The 17,491-nt window shown below is 40.1% G+C and overlaps 1 protein-coding gene across 4 annotated transcripts in view; it reads left to right on the top strand.

Moving 5' to 3' along the window:
* Positions 1-16,233: 16,233 nt before the first annotated feature.
* The window catches only part of RTN4 (reticulon 4), a 65,525-nt gene continuing 64,267 nt past the window's right edge, over positions 16,234-17,491 (top strand). For 2 of the 4 annotated variants that reach the window (XM_036262177.1, XM_036262174.1), the window contains exon 1: positions 16,234-17,023. In XM_036262177.1, coding sequence (XP_036118070.1) covers positions 16,480-17,023 — 544 coding nt within the window. In that variant the 5' untranslated portion in view covers positions 16,234-16,479. The remainder of the gene's footprint in view (positions 17,024-17,491) is intronic. The other 2 variants (XM_036262176.1, XM_036262175.1) reach the window with 2 other exon arrangements.

The following is a 17,491-nucleotide window of genomic DNA, read 5'->3' as shown; positions in this document are numbered from 1 at the left end:
GTGGTCAGAAGAAATCGGTGTTATTCTCCAGCTTACAGTTCTCACCATTCCAGTTTTAAAAAATACTCAGCTCACGATCACGGCCCACTAATGCGGAATGAGGCGGCGTCTGCCAACCTGCCCTGCCTCGCCTGGAGAGTGAGCTTCGGCTGCATGATCGTTTTGATTCCTTGAACGCACCGGATTGAGAAGTTGGGACAGTCTATAGGAAAATTGTCCCTGTCTGGCTCCATAGTTGGAGATAAATCTGGTGTTAGAACCTACGTTTTCTGACTCCTTGTCCCAAGTTCTTTACATACTACTCTACTTTCTGAAAACCAAAGCTTAAACCAATATTACATATTTGATGCTACAATGTACCTGTGATTGACTGAGGTGTACCTTGATTGTACAGATAATTTCTAAAACTGCCTGTCATTTCTGTGATTCCGCCCCATTATTCATAGCCACCATGAAACACCACGTTACTTCCCTCTTCTCTCTGCTGGGCTCCAGCGGCAGCAGCTGACCCAGGGTGATCATCAGGAGAGAGAGAAAACCTCGACTATTATGAATCAGGCTTCACATAGTAAAACATCTTGGATTCTACTACAAGAACTTTATCTAAAATTTCATCTCCACAGCAGAAGCTGTGAAAAGCAAAGACAAGGCTGGAAGTGGCTGGTAGTTGGCATGTATACCCTAGAAATTCCTAATGAGTGAAAAAGAATCTGTGGTTTTGTGTAGTATATTTAACATTATCGCCACCTACGCGTTCAGTAGAAAGCTGTTCATGGCTGAGGAGAAACCCCTGGTTCCCTCCTAGTCACATCTCAGCTTGGTTTTTGGTGGCTTCATCGAGAATGTTTGTACCCTTTATCCAGAACAAACGTTCCAGTACTGCAACAGTTGTAGAATCTATAAAATAAAAAAATTAATTTAGTAATATTTAATAAGTAATTATAACAATATAATAAGTTTAACAATATTTTCTGGGACTTTCCTCTCTCCTGCATCCCCTGTATATCACTAATCAGTCCCTGAGGCCTCTCCATCTTGAAGTCCCTCAAATACATCCTTTATTTCCACTCTACAACCTTTGTTTAAGTTCTCTGTACCATTACTACTAAAAAACCAAATGAAATACTCCTACTACCCATTCGCTCTTCACTTTCTCCAAGCTATTCTTGTGTTTTGAATAGTTTTACTGAATCAAGTTCTCTTTCTGCTCAGAAACATACAATGACCTGTAAAATCTTAACTGTTCTGACTTTTAAGGTCCTCTACAATATGATCTCATCTTACCCATGTGACCTTATCTTGCTCTCCTAATAATAATAACAATAATAATAATTACTACTAATTGAGTACTCAAGTCCCAGGCTCTGGGCTAGGCGCTGACCCTCTCCAATGTGCAGACAAGCTCTTGCTCCAGCTACACCTGCATGGTTCCCACACATGCTTTGTTCTTTTCTACACTATGCCTATGTCCTATTTTTTAATCTGCAATTTTATTTTGGAATTTTTATGAGTTTATTAGAGCCAAACTGATGACATATGCCAGCGAGCAAGATCTTAAGTGCCCCTTTACATCTTCTGTGTCCTTGAATTCTACTAATAATCTCAGACATTATTTCTCAGCTTCTCCAAAAATCCCCTCAAATTATTCAAACCCATTATCTCTTCCATGTCTGACTTTTTAATGCTCTTTTTCTAGGCCACACACAAAGATATTTCATACCACTGTATGGTTATGTAGTTGTTTCAGGAATGTAAATTTACCTCCAATTAAGCTGTCATATACTAGCATCTGTGGCTGGGCTTCAAAGGGTGTGGGAACCATTTAAAACAGTATGTTTTGCATTTGTGCATTTTTTTTCTAGGTCAAGAATTCTCACAGCCTCCCAAAGAGGTCCATGAAGGGGGTTGAGTTACTTTCTGGATACCAAGTCATACATTTAGATCTAGCCTTCTACCATAAACATAAAAAAGATGTATCTTATCTGATTCTCCATTGTAAAAACTTCTAAGGTGCATGTGTCAGAGTTTTAAAATTCTGATCTGTTGTTTTACTCTGTAGTAAATGAGGTGTCCTGGATTTTGATGTGGAAAATATAATCCTTATGTTTTTATAATCCTTATGAATTTATTTCAACAATATTTTTAAAAATATCTTTTGAATAGGTAATACAGTTACATGATTTTAAGGTCAAAACTACATGAAAAGATTAACCAGAGAAATTTTACTCTCACCTGCCTTTTATAGGTAACTATCAGCAAAAAAGTTTTTTTTAATACCATAGAGAATACGATAATGACTGTAGCTTCATTAGTTAAAGCTCTTTAGGTTGCAAGTAACAGAAATTTATTTGCAACCAGTGTAAGCAAGAAAATAAGTTATTTAAAGAATGGAGTATCTTAAGGAAGGCAGAAATTGCAGTCATGTTTCAGGGAGGATTGGAACTGAGGCTTGGAAATCCATCAAAAACACAAGCTGCTAATTTTTGTTTGACTTACTATGCTCCTTGGCTACTGCAATTCTCTCTCTCTCTCTCCAGACTTTGTTGTGCAAAAGGCCAAACACAGCTGTCCCCTTGCTCCTGAGTGTACTCATCCTCAGCTCAAGTAACCAGCTCAGCTTCTTACCTCTCAGTGACAATTCTTGCACAGAGAGACAAAGACAGGGAGATTGACCTGTCTAGTATCATGTGTTCATCCTTGGATGATCAGCTCTGGACAGGGGAGCAGGGAAGCAATGCAAACAGGCATTCAGTCCTGTCAAGGGAAGTTCTCAAAGCAGAGGGGTGTGGACCAGCCTAATATTCCCCAAGATGCCTACTAAAATTGTCTGGCTGACCATAGTCAACTTGCTTTTAATTTGCATGGGCCTGAGGCCACCCTTGGCCCAGCTAAATACCCAGTGCCTATCATCTCCTTTCCTGCTGGCAGGAAGTGGACCCAGGAGAGCCAGAGCTTTTCTTGAGCATAACATTTGGCTTTGTGTACTAGTTCCATATGGCTGCCATAGCAAAATACCACAAACTGGATGGTTTAAAACAACGGAAATTTATTTTCTCACACCTTTGGAGTCTAAATATAGGAAATAAAGGTGTTGACAGGGCCATGCTCCCTCCAAAGCCTCTAGGATCCTTCCTTGCCTCTTCCAGCTTCTGGAAGTCCCAGGGTTGTTGCAGCGTTACTCCAGTTTCTGCCTCTGGCTTCACAAGGCCGTCTTCTCTCCTTGTGTCTGTCTTCTACTCTTAGGACACCACTCACAATTGAATTAAGAGCCCACCCTTCTCCAGTATGACCTAATCTTAACTACTACATCTGCAAATGACCCTATTTTCAAATAATATCATTCTGAGGGACTTAGAACATCAACATATCTTTTGGGGGGATGTAATTTAACCTCAAATGATACCTGATTACTAAGAGATCTCATGTAAGCTTTTTAGGAATACAGGTATATTCATTTAAAAATGTAACTTTGACTCTGTTACTTGAAATAGAGAAAGAAACAAATGAGGTAATATTCTATTAAAATCTGTGGTGGTAAAATTTTGCATGTCAACCAGGCCTTTATGGGAACTCTTCATTTTTTACTTCAACAAAAACTCTGCAGGCAAGTTTTAAAAATATTTTTGATTAAGCTATTTGGCTGAATCTAGATTTCTTGAATATCTTTCCAATTCTATTCAGTTTTTATATTTGCTTTTAGAAACAGGAAAGGTAAAGTTAGAGAAGAGAAACTCACCTAAGTTAAACACACCATGTGGCTGCCCTCTTTCTCTTTATTTTCCTACTTTGAAATGCATAAAAGAAAACTGTCTTCTTTCAAGAAAGGCTCCAAAGAATTTTGCTACATGTATAAAGACTTCCCAATGCTATGATATATCTGCCAGCGCCATCTTTTTTTTTTATATTTTTATCCTCACCCGAGGATATTTTTCCATTTTTTGTACAGATAGAGTGGGAGGGAGAGAGAGGAAGGGAGAGAGAGAGAGAAACATCGACGTGAAGGGACACATCGAGTGTGCCAGCGCCATCTTTAATTCAGATCATTGTCACAACTGTCCTACTGTAAAATATACCTTCATCAGCTGCTTATCCCAACATCTGATGTTGGCACTAAAAGGGAAATTAAAAGTTAAAAATAAACAAAAATTTAAAAATGATCTTGAAGGTAGATCAGAGCTAGGCCAATCATTTAGTTTGACCTTTTGATTATGGATGAGGATGTGAGGTCCAGGGTTTCTTGGAAATCACCAAGCTGGGGCAAGGCAAGACCAGACCTCATCTTGCTCTGCTGAATCATATTATCTTTTCTTTCATATCTTATTCAAAACTTGTATAGAAGGTGAACAATGGCTGGCACTGAATCGTACATATTATTTTATTTATTTATTTATTTATTTATTTATTTATTTATTATCCTCACCCGAGGACATTTTTTCATTTCTTGTTCAGACAGTGTGGGAGGGAGGGAGGGAGGGAGAGAGAGAGAGAGAGAGAGAGAGAGAGAGAGAGAGAGAGAGAGAGAGAAACATCGACGTGAAAGGGAGACATCGAGTGGCTGCCACCCGCACAACCCAACCAGGGCCGGGAACAAACTGCAACCGAGGTACGCGCCCTTAGCGGGAACCGAACCCGGGTCTCTCTGGACCACAGGCTGATTCTCTAACCGCTGAGCCAAACCGGCCAGGGCTGAATCTTACGTTTTAAGTGACTGAATTGTATGGCACATTTTAAGTGAGTGAATTGTATGGTATGTGAATTGTATCTCAATAAAGCTGTTTTTTTTTTTTTTTTTTTTAATGATGAGTGGCAAGCCCTGGTGGGTTTGGCTCAGCAGTTAGAGCGTTGGCCTGTGGATCAAAGAGTCTTGGGTTCGATTCTGGTCAAGGGCACGTACCTCAGTTGTAGTTTGGTCTCCGGCCCTGGTCGGGTCCTGCAGGAGGCAACTAGTCAATGCGTCCCTCTTACATTGATATTTCTTTTTCTCTCTCTCCATCTCTATCTCTATCAGAAGATAAATGGGGAAAAAGTATTCTTGGATAAGGATTTAAAAAAAAAAAGATAAGTGGCTGGGTTTCAGAGGTACAACAGTGAAAGGATAATATACGTAAGAAACATTAATTTTTGCCTGGCCAGTGTGGCTCAGTGGATTGAGCATGGTCTGTGGACTGAGAGGTCCTGGTGTGACCCACAGTCAGGGAGCATGCTAGGGTTGGGGACTAGATCCCCAGTAAGGGGAGTGCAGGAGGCAGCAGATCAATGTTTCTCTCTCACATCAGTGTTTCTATCTCTCTCTCCCTCTTCTCTCTCTAAAAAATCAATAAAAATATATTAAAAAATAAAAAAGAAACATTCAATTTAAGTAATAGTTTCTTTTTAAAAAAATTAAACAGCACATAGTCACTTAAAAATTGCAACTAGCTTCAATTCTAAGATCTAAATTACAAGTTAAGTCTGACATAATTTTATTCACAGCACTATTAATTTCATAGAAATAGAGGATAATTTAGAGAAGCAAAATTATTTAAGAAATAATCTTAAAGTATTCTTGACACTCAACATATCTGCACACATTTACAAGGTTAAGTTAAAATGTAAACTCTTAAATAATGCTTTGCCATGCAGCATAAGTACCATACTGCAAGTTCACCTTTCTAGAGGACAAATTACATTAATAGGAAACAGTGTTTTTTTCCATTCTTTCTTTCTGGATCTCTGATTAGTGTTTCATGAGCCTCTCAAATCAATCTAACTTTCTTATCTGTTGTCTTCTGTATTATATCTCTTTGTCTTTAAAAATCAGCTTTCCTGATATATAATTTTTATTCAGTAAAGTTCACTCATTTTAATTGTATAGTTCAATGAGTTAAGACAATGTATATAGTCATGTAACTGTCAACTCTTTCATTCCAAGGAGTAGGGAATCCCTGTCCCCTCTGCAGTCACCCACCCTCCCCTGCCTTTGGCCGTTTTGCCTGTTTTAGAATGTCACATAAACAGAATCATATAGTATGCAGGCTTTTGTGTCTTGCTTGTTTCACTTAACGTAACCCCTTTGAGTTTCTTCCATGCTGTGTATATCATTTGTTCCTTTTTATTGCTGAGTAGGAGTCCAAAGCCACGGTATGTTTATTTATTTATGAATTGATGGACACTTAGGTTGTTTCCAATTTTCATTTCTCTTGGATTAATACCTCGCAGTGAACTTGCCGGGTCATATGATTAGATATACTTAACTTCGTAAGAAATTACCAATTGATTTTCCAGAGTGGTTGTGTCATTTTACATTTGCAGCAGCATTCATTAAATATCCTTGCCAAGGTTTTAGTCTAAGTTTTAATGAAGATATTTTATTGTTATGGCTATTATATTTAGGGTCATGATTCATTTTAATTTTTTTAGTAAGCTGTGTGATAAGGATCAAAGTTCTTTTTTTTCCAATGTTTTTTATTGATTTTTTTTTTTTTTTTTTAGAGGAAGGGAGAGAGATATAGAAACATCAATGTGAGAGAGAAACATCCCAATGGGGATCAAGCCTGCAACCCAGGCATGTGCCCTGACCAGGAATTGAACCAAGACCTCTCAGTCCATGGGACACAGGCCGGGCCAAAGTTATTATTATTTTCTGCCATATGGATGTCCAATTGTTCCAGCACAATTTGTTGAAAGAACTATCTTGTCCCTGTTGAAATACTTTGGCACCTTTTTAAAAAATAATTTGACTATATATTTCTATTAGTCTATTTCTTGATTCTTTATACTGTTTCATTAATATATTTGTCTTTAGGCCAATACTACACTGTCTTCATTATTGTTATTTTATCATAAGTCTTGAGATCAAGTTGAAGTCTTTCTAGTTTCCTTAATTTCTCTCAGCAATGTTTGCAGTATAATAGTCTTGGGCATATTTTGTTAACTCCATCCTTAAGTATTTCATGTTTTCTGGTGGTATCGCAAATTGTATTACTTTTTTTTTTTCATCCTCACCTGAAGACATTTTTGCATTTATCTTCAGATACAGCAGGAGGGAGAGAGGGAGGAAGAGAGAGAGAGAGAAACATCGATATGACAGAGACACATCAAGTGGTTGCCAACCATACAACTCCAGCCGGGGCCAGGTACAAACTGCAACCGAGGTACTTACCCTTAGCGGGAACCGAACCCAGGACTCTCTGGTCCGTGGGTCGACGCGCTAACCACCGAGCCAAACAGGCCAGCACTGTATTGCTTTTTAAAAAGAAAAACATTTCAGTTTCCACTTGTTTGTTGCTAATACATCTTTTTGGCTTTTTTTTTTTTTTTTTCTATTTCCTGGGAGGTTTTTCATGTCTATTAATTTTTAAAACTGTAATTAAAAAATTTTAGTGTGGTAAAAAAATACATGAAGTAAAATTTACCATTTTAACCATTTGTATGTACCCAGCTCAGTGCGTCACATTGTTTTGCAACCATCACCACTATGCATCTATGTAACTTCTTCTTCATCCCATATTGAAGCTTTGCAGCCATTAAATATTAATTTCCTATCCCTACCTCCCCCTAGCCCATCACCTACTGTTTTACTTTCTGTCTCTATGTATGACTATTCTAGGCAAGTCATGTAAATGGAATCATACAATATTTGTCCTTTTGTGTCTGGCTTATTTCATAACATAACATCTTCAAAGTTTAACCATGTTGCAGCATGTATTAAAGGCTGAATAATATTCCATTGTATGTGTAGACCACATTTTGTTTTTCCATTCATCCACTGATAGACATTTGGGTTGTTTCCACCTTTTGGCAGTTGTGAATAATGCTGCTATGGACATGCAATCAGTTCTAATTTATGAACACTTTCATGTTCTCTGATAATTTTATTTTTATTGTTTCTGTTTTTTTGGTTTTGGAATGATACCTTCCCTCTAAATATTGTAATGTCTTTGATGTTTTCTTCTTTTTTCTGTATGTCTCTGTTGCCTCAAGTTTCTTTTTCTGTTTTTTTCATTTTTAGTTTTCATTCAAGACTTTTGTCAAATGTCTGGTGGTTCTTGTGTTTTGTTTTATGCTTAAGAGTAAAGTCTTTAATAAATGGACTGGACGCTCAGTGGAGAGAAGGGAGCAGGAGGGACGGATCAGGTCTTTTTACGGGGTACTCCAAATGCCAATGCTTTGAGGAATTTTCACTGGCACCACCCATTTAGTTTCTCCACAAAAGGATTCTCCAATTTCCTGTCTGGGTGAGAATGAGGTGTTGGGGATGGCAGGGGCTTGGGGAGCAGTAACTGTGGGGCAGCAGGGATATTTTAAACCTTGCTGCAGGCTTTCTGGGAGCAGGGAGGGGACATGAGGGCCAAGGGTTTCACTTTTACTTTATCCACTTGTTTTCAATCCTGGCACCTCCAGGGCCGAGCCTTCAAGTGTTCTGTGGCACAAAGTGACAATATTTGATATTGTTCCTTGAGAAGTATCTCGGTCGTAACTTCAGACAGTCTGCTAAGTCAGTTACACTGCTCCTACATTTGCTTTTTGTCTTCCAAAAATATGTTGAAATATTTTATCCACTGTTGTCTTTTCTCTCTCATTCTGTTTGTCCTTGTTGGTTAATACCATTTTTATTGCTTTACTATCATTTTAATAGGGGTTTAGAATGGAAAGGAAATGAACACATAATATGCCATATTTAACTCATTAGAGTAAATAGCATTTATCATTCATAAATGATTTACAACATTTATTTTACCACTTGACAGAAAGAATTTGTACTCAGGACAATAAATAAAACATAAAATGGGAATGCCAGATCACAATAAGTTGGTAGTAATAACAGGAAAAGGAGTTGTAGAAAAGACAATGGCGGGGCAATATTCTATAGCGTTTCTGATCATGAATGTGTTCCTGGGTTCTCTGGAAAGTAGAAAGCAAGTTGAATTTGACCAATATAGATCTGTTGATTTTTAAAAAATCCTATACCTGGTAAATACAGGGAGTATATAGAAGAATTGTTGTAGTTAACTATGTAATTTAATGTAGCTTGCTTAATTTTTTATGATTTTTCTTCCAGCCATTTCCTTCTCTTTAGCATCTTCATTAACAGATGGTTAGTTACAGGAAGAGGCAAAAGTTCACCAGGCAATCCTACTTGTTATTTTTTATTTTTTTATTTTTATCCTCACCCAAGGACATTTTTCCATTTTTTGTTCAGATAGAGTAGGAGGGAGAGAGAGGAAGAGAAAGAGAGAGAAACATTGACATAAAAGGGACACATCGAGTGACTGCCACCCACATGACCCAACCAGGGCCGGGACAAACTGCAACTGAGGTACATGCCCTTAGCGGGAACTGAACCCGGGTCTCTCTGGACCACAGGCTGATGTTCTAACCGGACAGGGTAATCCTACTTGTTATTGACTAAGAGACTGGAGCTCCCAGTTTACTGAGAATTTAAGGATGATCTGTGGCTTAAATTCTTTGGTGCTGTCCCTATTACCATAGATTACTTAGTGCTAAATATAATTATATTGAACACTTATTGAAATACTATTTTGAGTTCTGAATTTAATGTTAAGGTAGATGGAAAAGATAAAATGAGTACCTATTTAAAAACTCAAGAACTGAACCTATGAAGAAAAGCTAAAGGGAGTTGTGTTGGTTTTGGTTTATTTTGAAAAGTAAGGGTTAGGTGGAAATAAAATTATTCAGATATGTTTAGAGATGTTTCATGTTGATATTTCCCAGGGCTCCATGCTAGGCCCTTTTCTCCCATGGGTAGCAGACAGATCCACCAACCTGCTATCCATCTCCTCCCCCAACCCCACCATTTTCCTCAAAACTTTACCCATAAAACCTAACCAACAGGTTTAGGCACCTGCTCTCCAGACTAGATTTAAGCTCCAGCCCTAGTTTTCCACCTGCCTCATTATTTCTACTGCAGTATTCTGCAGGCAACTCAAGTTCAATGTATCTAAAAACTTAGGTCATCTTCTCCCCAGCATTACTCACCAATTCAGTGAATCTCTCCTGACTTCTTGATAATGGCAACACTCATTTACCTTGTCACCTAGGCTTAAACCTTAGAACAAGCTTTTCTTTCTTCTTTTCCATCAGTTCCTCCATCCTGTTAGCCACCAAATTCTATGAATTCAACTTAAAAGTTTTACATGTATCTCTTTCTATTTCCTATGCTATTAGTTTACGTTCTTGTCATCTTTTGCCTGAACTATAAGCAGTAATTGTTTCACTTAAACCACAGTAGCTGTAAGAAAGTTATTGGGCAAAGATTACCCAAGATATTGTAATAGCATCTTAAATATTCTTAATTTTCCTTACTCTAGCACCGATTATCCTCTATCATTGTATTTTTGTAAATTAGCAAGCAGGTCATCTCACCATCCTGCTTAAAGACCTTTAATAACTTTTTACTTAGAGAACAGTGCCTCCAGTCTTTAGCATGGCATTTGAGACCCTTCACAGTCTGTACTTAGCTTATTTTTTTCAGAGTTTTTCCTCAATCACTTTTTTTTTTTAATCCTCACCCAAGGACATTTTTTCCATTTTTTGTTCAGATAGAGTGGGGGGGGGGGGGGAGAGAGAGAGAGAGAAACATTGATGTGAGTGGTAGCCACCCGCACGACCCAACCAGGGCTGGGGACACACTGCAACCGAGGTTCGTGCCCTTAGCAGGAACTGACTCAGGTCTCTCAGGACCGCAGGCCGACGCTCTAACCGTTGAGCCAAACAGGCCAGGCAGGGCCTCAGTCACTTTTTATCTCTCTAGGTATACAAGATGCCTTGAATCTATGTTGGAGTTTCACTCCTCCCTGTCTCTATAGATGCTATTCCCCCTCCTTAGATGCCTTTCCTTCTTTCTCTACCTTAAAAGATTAAGTATTAAATCATCTTATGAAGAGTTTCCCAAATCCTGTTGGAATATATCTATGTCTGTCTGTCTGTCTCTCTCTCTCTCTTGTACACATATCATATATATTCACAGAATACATATATACATGCATACATCTACAACATATATATGAATATATACACACATATATGTATATATACCTCTGTATTCTCATGTAAATTAGACTATATGTTCCTTGATGTCAGGAAGTGTTTTATTTACTCTTTATCACCAGAGCATAGGTGCTTAATACATTTTAGTTGAATAAATTAATAATGTTTATTTTATTTTTATTCCTCACCCAAGGATATTTTTCTACTTATTATCAGATAGAGTGGGAGGGAGGGAGAGAGACAGAGAGAAACATCAACGTGATAGGGCCATATCGACAGGTTGCCTCCCACACGAACCATCCCAGGCCGAGGACTAACCTCAAGAGAGGTACATGCCCTTGACCGGAATCAAACCCAAGACTCGTTGGTCCACGGGCCGACGTTCTAACCGCTGAGCCAAACCGGCCAGGGTTAATAATGTTTATTTTAAAGATAGTAACCACCTGGTTTCTAGTTCCACCAGTGATACAAAAACAAAATTTATACTTAAATCTTTAAGTATTAGGAAGATTGGGTTATATACTGGAATGAATTATTTATAATTCAGATAATATTGTGACCTCTTTTCTGTTGTTTTTTTTTCTGCTGAGGACAGATTTTTTATTTTCTAAGATGGTTTAAGAATTTCTTTGCTTGCATTTGTACTGCTAGACCAAAATTAATTACCTGCTGGATCAAAAATAGTTCTTCTGCTAGATCAAAATAATTTCATCAGAGATATGATGCATATTGAACTAGCCTAAGGAAATGCAGTCTTTAAAAAAAAAATTTTTTCTTTATTGATTTTAGAGAGAGAGGAAGGGAGAAGGAGAGAGAGATAGAAACATTGATGAGAGGGAACATCAATTGGCTGCCTACTGCATGCCCCCCACTGGGGACTTGGCCCACAACCTGGACATGTGCCTTGACCAGGAATCAAGCCAGCGACATCTTTGGTGCATGGGTTGATGCTCAACCACTGAGCCACACTAGCTGGTCAGGAAATGCAGTATTAATGTAGAGGATCCAGGCAGGTTCAAGAAGAAGGATTAGGTTCAATTTTAATTACGACTTTCACTTGCTCATTATGTGACTTCTGTTTGAAACTTAAAATTTTCATTTTTAGATCCAACAGTAACTGTCAATGCATAACTAGCATAGCTGAAGACACTGATTTTATAATATTTATATTTCTATTTTTATTACAGAATGAGCTTAGAATAAGTCAAGATGTTAACCAGAACCATGAACTGCATTTCACAAAAAGGTACATTTCATGAAATCTAAAATCCCATGAAATGGTATTGTCAATGATGGAGCAAGTTGTCAATTTTCCCTTAAGAGTGCTAAAATGATATTTCAGTCTTTTTTGAATGCAAAGATTACATGTAATTCAGTGGTGCTCTTTTACACAAGCAAGTCATTTTCAGCAGGCGAAAAAGCTGTGGTGCACAGCTTTGAAACAGATTTGTCAGGAATTGCCCCTCATCTTTCTCCTGTGGTTCCTGAATCCACTCTTGGGTCTGCACACTTCAATATGTAGACTAGAGTATATCTATCCTATGCATTTAACTCTTTCAGAGAGCTTACATGATGGAAGGACAACTAACCTGTTCTATGTATAGCAAATGAGGTGTATCAATTCAGCATTCTGCAATAAGCTATAATACTATGAAGATGGAATGGGCTGTTTCCCTAAGTAGTAAGTGTCCCTTTACTGAAAACGCTCATGCACATTTGTGTCTGATTTTCCCAAGTCTTGAACAGAGCTTGGTGCTGAGTAAGTAGCCAATAAATATTTCATGTATGAATGAATAAAGCACAAAATAGAAGCACAAAAATGGATGATGTTTCAATTAGCTTTTTGCTGTGTAATGAATCATCCCAAAGGCAGTAGTTTAAAACAACAGTGATTCATTATTTTTCACGATTTTGTGGATTGGCTGGCAAGTCTGAGATGGTCTCACATTTCTGGGACATGAGCTCTATGGCTAGGGCAGTTAGGTGTCTTTCCACGTGTCTATCATCTTGGGCCTTTGCATTTCAAGAGCATGAGAGTGGAAGCTGCAATGTTTTTGATGGTTAGGCTTGGAACTCATTTCCAGAGCATTCTATTGGTTAAGAAACATCACAAGCCAGGCTTAGAAGAGGTGGGGAAATTGATCCAACCTCTTGATACGAGTTGTTGCAAAGAGCTTGTGGCCATTTTTAATCTACTACAGATGATCAAGTTTCAAAAACCTTCTGTTGGATATTATAATGGGAAGGAGATTGGTTGGGCTGATCTCCTAGAATTCTTCCCATTCTGAAATTCTGTGATAGGGTTCTAAGAGAGAATAGTTAAACTTTAATCTTCTACATCTGGTAAGAAAATTTCCAAGATAATTCATTGACTAATTATTTTCTAATCATTATTATGATCTAGAATTTATATATTTCCATTTACCATTTCAAATATCCAACAGAATATTTTTATTAGTGAGAGTGATATTTATATACACATTCGTGTAACTAACTCTACTTTTAATTCTGGCATAATAGCAACGTTCTCCTTTTCTTATGCTTTGTTGGCCATTCTATGAACACTGAACAAACTCTTTACTCTTGTTCATCAATCAAATACTTAATTTTTTAAACATCACTGAGATCAATAATATAAAATTCTTGTAGTCTATGTCAGAGGAGAGTGCTTATATTACTGCCTCAATATTTACTGCTATTTACAATTAAAGTTGCAAATCTATCATTTTTCTGTAATTATTCTTTTATAACACTTCCAATAAATTAAAGATATTTCCTTGTGACTATTTTAGTAATAGCAGGTACACAGATATACGAATGCAAAAATATCATATAAACAACTTGCAAATAATATATGAAAACCTTGTGAAACTTTCCATCAAGGAGCTTCAGAACAATCAGAATGAGAAAAACAGTATGGGGAACACTGAACTTCTGGTAGTTAAATTGTGACTTAATAGAAAAAGTTCATAAAATTTTGCTAGTATTGTATGTATGCACTCACACTTGACAATCATGTATTTTTTTTTATAATTTTGACAAATATTTGATAAATACTTGAAACAATTTAATTATCATTGTAATAATGTTTTGTTTAAAATTTTTAATTTGTCATTAAACCTCCTGCCCCCAAATTCTATACTAATACTTCTTTTCTCTCCCTATATTCTTTCCAACTCCTCAAACAAACCACAAACAAAAACAAAAAGCAACTCAACCATGTTGTATAAATAAAGCAAGTTCATCTTTGTGAGATTGATATTCCAGGTTGAATGTATTTCTGATAATGAACTTGATCAGTTTACATTGCCAGGAAATCTTGCCATACCCTTCCTTTAAAAAACAAAAACTTTATTTCTTAGAGTAGTTTTATATTTACAGAAAAATTAAACAGCACAGAGTTCTCATATACTCCCATGCCAATCCCCCAACCACATTTCCTCCTATTACTAACATCTTGCATTGGTGTAGTACATTTGTTACAACCTATGAACCAAATTGATACATTATTTGCTAACGCCCAGTTTACAATGTGTTGTACAGTTCTGAGTTTTGCCAAATGCATAATGTCATATATCCTTCATCACAATATCATGAAGAATAGTTTCACTACCCTAAAAATCTCCTGTGTTCTGCCTAGTCATCCCTTCTCCTTTCCCCACAGCCCCTGCCTTTCCTTTTTAATACTCTAATTAAGTGTATGGTAATATTAATTAGTTGGAGCTAAAAAGTTGCTTAAATAACCAGTGATTTCCCCATGGCAATCGAAGTCTCTTAATCATTAATTTAGAATAGCACTGTCCAATAGAAATATAATGTGAGTCATATACGTATTTAAATTTTTCTAGAAGCTGCATTAAAAAAGCAAAAAAAAAAAAAGTGAAATTAATTGAATAATATACTTATTCCAATGTGTCCAAAATATTATCATTTCCAACACGTAACTAATATAAAAATTGAGGTAGTTAATTTTTTTTTTTGGTACTAACTAAAAATCTGATGTGTATTTTAAATTTACACCACACCTCATTTCAGACTAGTCACGTTTCAAGTGCTCAACAGCCACAAGTAGTCAGTGACTAAGGTATTGCACACTGCAGGCCTAGACTGTGAGCAATGTGAAAACAGGCTGTCCCTTTCTCTCCAGGGCCTTCAGATTAGGCGTGGAGCAAAGACTTTTGGAAGGTACATCACAAAGATAATGAAGGTTCACTAAACCTCTGGATGCCAATACTTCTATGTTCTGCAACCACTTTCTTTAAACTCTCTCTCTAGCTTTGGGAAAAGTGTAATGGGAATCATGCTCATTCTAGCCTATCTAAGAAGTGAGTACTGTACTGGCCTTCCTGATTCCCAGAAAGCCTGAATCATCTGAAAGTTGACTCATGAGTCTAAGGTGACTGAAATGTAATGTGAATCAAATTGCCTTCCAAGGCATCTTTCTGTTTCCACATTTCTCTCTCCCCTCCCTCTCTCTTTGGGTGACTGACTCATCCTCCTACCATGTGAGAGTCCAGCAACTCACAGATCTCAAAACTCTCCTGGAAGGAGATGAGCGGACTTTCAAATGGTCCGTCCCAGTCTCCAGATGGTCCAGCCCAATTCTGTTTTGCCTACCCCATCCAGGGTCTACAATTTAGACTAGAATTGATTTTTAACCCTGCCAAAATTTTTCTTTTTTCTTTTTAGGTGATGGTGATAGTAGTAGTGAGGTGACCTGGGAATTTAAGTTTAAAATAATAAACTCTTTTATTTCAAAATCTTCTAAAATGCAATGTACATTTCAATCCTTAGGGCCTATTCCACAGTCCCGTTAGTTAGGACCTTTGTCCACTGTGGGTTTTTTCCTTTCCTGGGAGGAAACTTTCCATCTCTAGTCCCCAGGATAACGCCCTTCCGGTGGGGCGCCAGAAGCCTCTCCCACTCCTCAGGGCACGCAGCTGGCTCGCTTTCCAAACGCTCTAAACTACAACCGGCCCTCCAGCCTTGGGAAGGCCCAGACCCCAGCCCCTATGCTCAACTACAAAAACTGGAGGGTGGGGTTGCCAGTTTCAAACCCCGCCCACCGAACACAACCCAGCCGGTAAGAGAGAGGAAGCGCAAAAAGCCACACCTACTTTTCTCTCCGTTGGGCCAGCTGGTTGTCCTTCGTCTCCATCCCGTAGCCCATTGGCTCTCTCCCTCCCGCGCCAGCCCCTGCCTGCAGGGGAGGGTGAATCACGCCAAACTGGGCGGAGAGTCGGCTGGCCTCTCTCCTTCGCTGGTCTGGGCGGTGGCGGCGGCAACTGGGGACGGGGCGGGTGGCGCATCACGGGTGCGGAGGCAGGAGGAGCAGTCTCATTGTTCCGAGAGCCGTCGCCTCTGCAGGTCCCTCGGCTCGTTCGGCCCTGCCCCTTGCAGTCCTCCCCAACCCCCACAACCGCCCGCGGCTCTCAGGGGAAGCGTTCCGGCGGCAGAAGCAGCTGCAGCATCATCTCCGACCCGCCAGCCATGGAAGACATGGACCAGTCGTCTCTGGTCTCCTCGTCCTCGGACAACCCGCCCCGGCCACAGCCCACGTTCAAGTACCAGTTCGTGAGGGAGCCCGAGGACGAGGAGGAAGAGGAAGAGGAGGAAGAAGACGAGGACGAGGACCTAGAAGAGCTGGAGGTGCTGGAGAGGAAGCCCGCCGCTGGGCTGTCGGCGGCCCCAGTGCCCACCGCCCCCGCCGCGCCCCTGCTGGACTTCGGCAATGACTTCGTGCCCCCGGCGCCCCGGGGGCCCCTGCCGGCCGCGCCCCCTGCCGCCTCGGAGAGGCATCCGTCTTGGGACCCGAGTCCCGCGTCGTCCGCGCCGTCCATACCCTCCGCTGCCGCAGCCTCGCCCTCCAAGCTCCCCGAGGACGACGAGCCTCCGTCCCGGCCTCCTCCTCCTCCTCCCCCGGCCAGCGTGAGCCCCCAAGCCGAGCCCGCGTGGACGCCGCCCGCCCCGGCCCCCGCAGCACCCCCCTCCACCCCGGCCGCGCCCAAGCGCAAGGGCTCCTCAGGCTCAGTGGGTGAGTGCCTAGCCCTCCCGCCCGCGCCGCCCCTCCCTCTTTTGTGTGCTGCCCCAGCTGCTATGTTGGAGCCTCCCCCTGCGCCCCGAGGGGCTTTGTCTGCGGACCTCGGGGTGAAGGCGCCCCCCCTGGTGAGAGCCGCCGGGAGCTGGGTGGGGCGGCGGAGGAAGCCCGGGCTTGTTCTTTATTGTCTGTCCGGGTATAGGGAACACGTGCACCCCGCCCGCTTCCAGGTTCTTTCCTCTGGTCCCCGTTCCACTGCGTCCCGGAAGTTAGGCACCCACCCACCTCTAGTAGGAGCTGGGTGTGTATCGAGGAACTAGGGTTGTGGATTCACTGGGCTGGCTTGGCTGTGGGCTGAGGATGGAAAGGCCTTGGCGCGTTACTCTTTTGTCTACCCGTCTGGGCTGCTGCTAGGCAAAAGGCGCAGTTTCGCTGCTAGTCTGCTCGCCCGCATTCAGCCCTGGC

Source organism: Molossus molossus, unplaced genomic scaffold (genome assembly GCF_014108415.1).
Source record: "Molossus molossus isolate mMolMol1 unplaced genomic scaffold, mMolMol1.p scaffold_m16_p_15, whole genome shotgun sequence".
NCBI lineage: Eukaryota > Metazoa > Chordata > Mammalia > Chiroptera > Molossidae > Molossus > Molossus molossus.
This window is presented reverse-complemented; position numbering and strand designations above follow the sequence as displayed.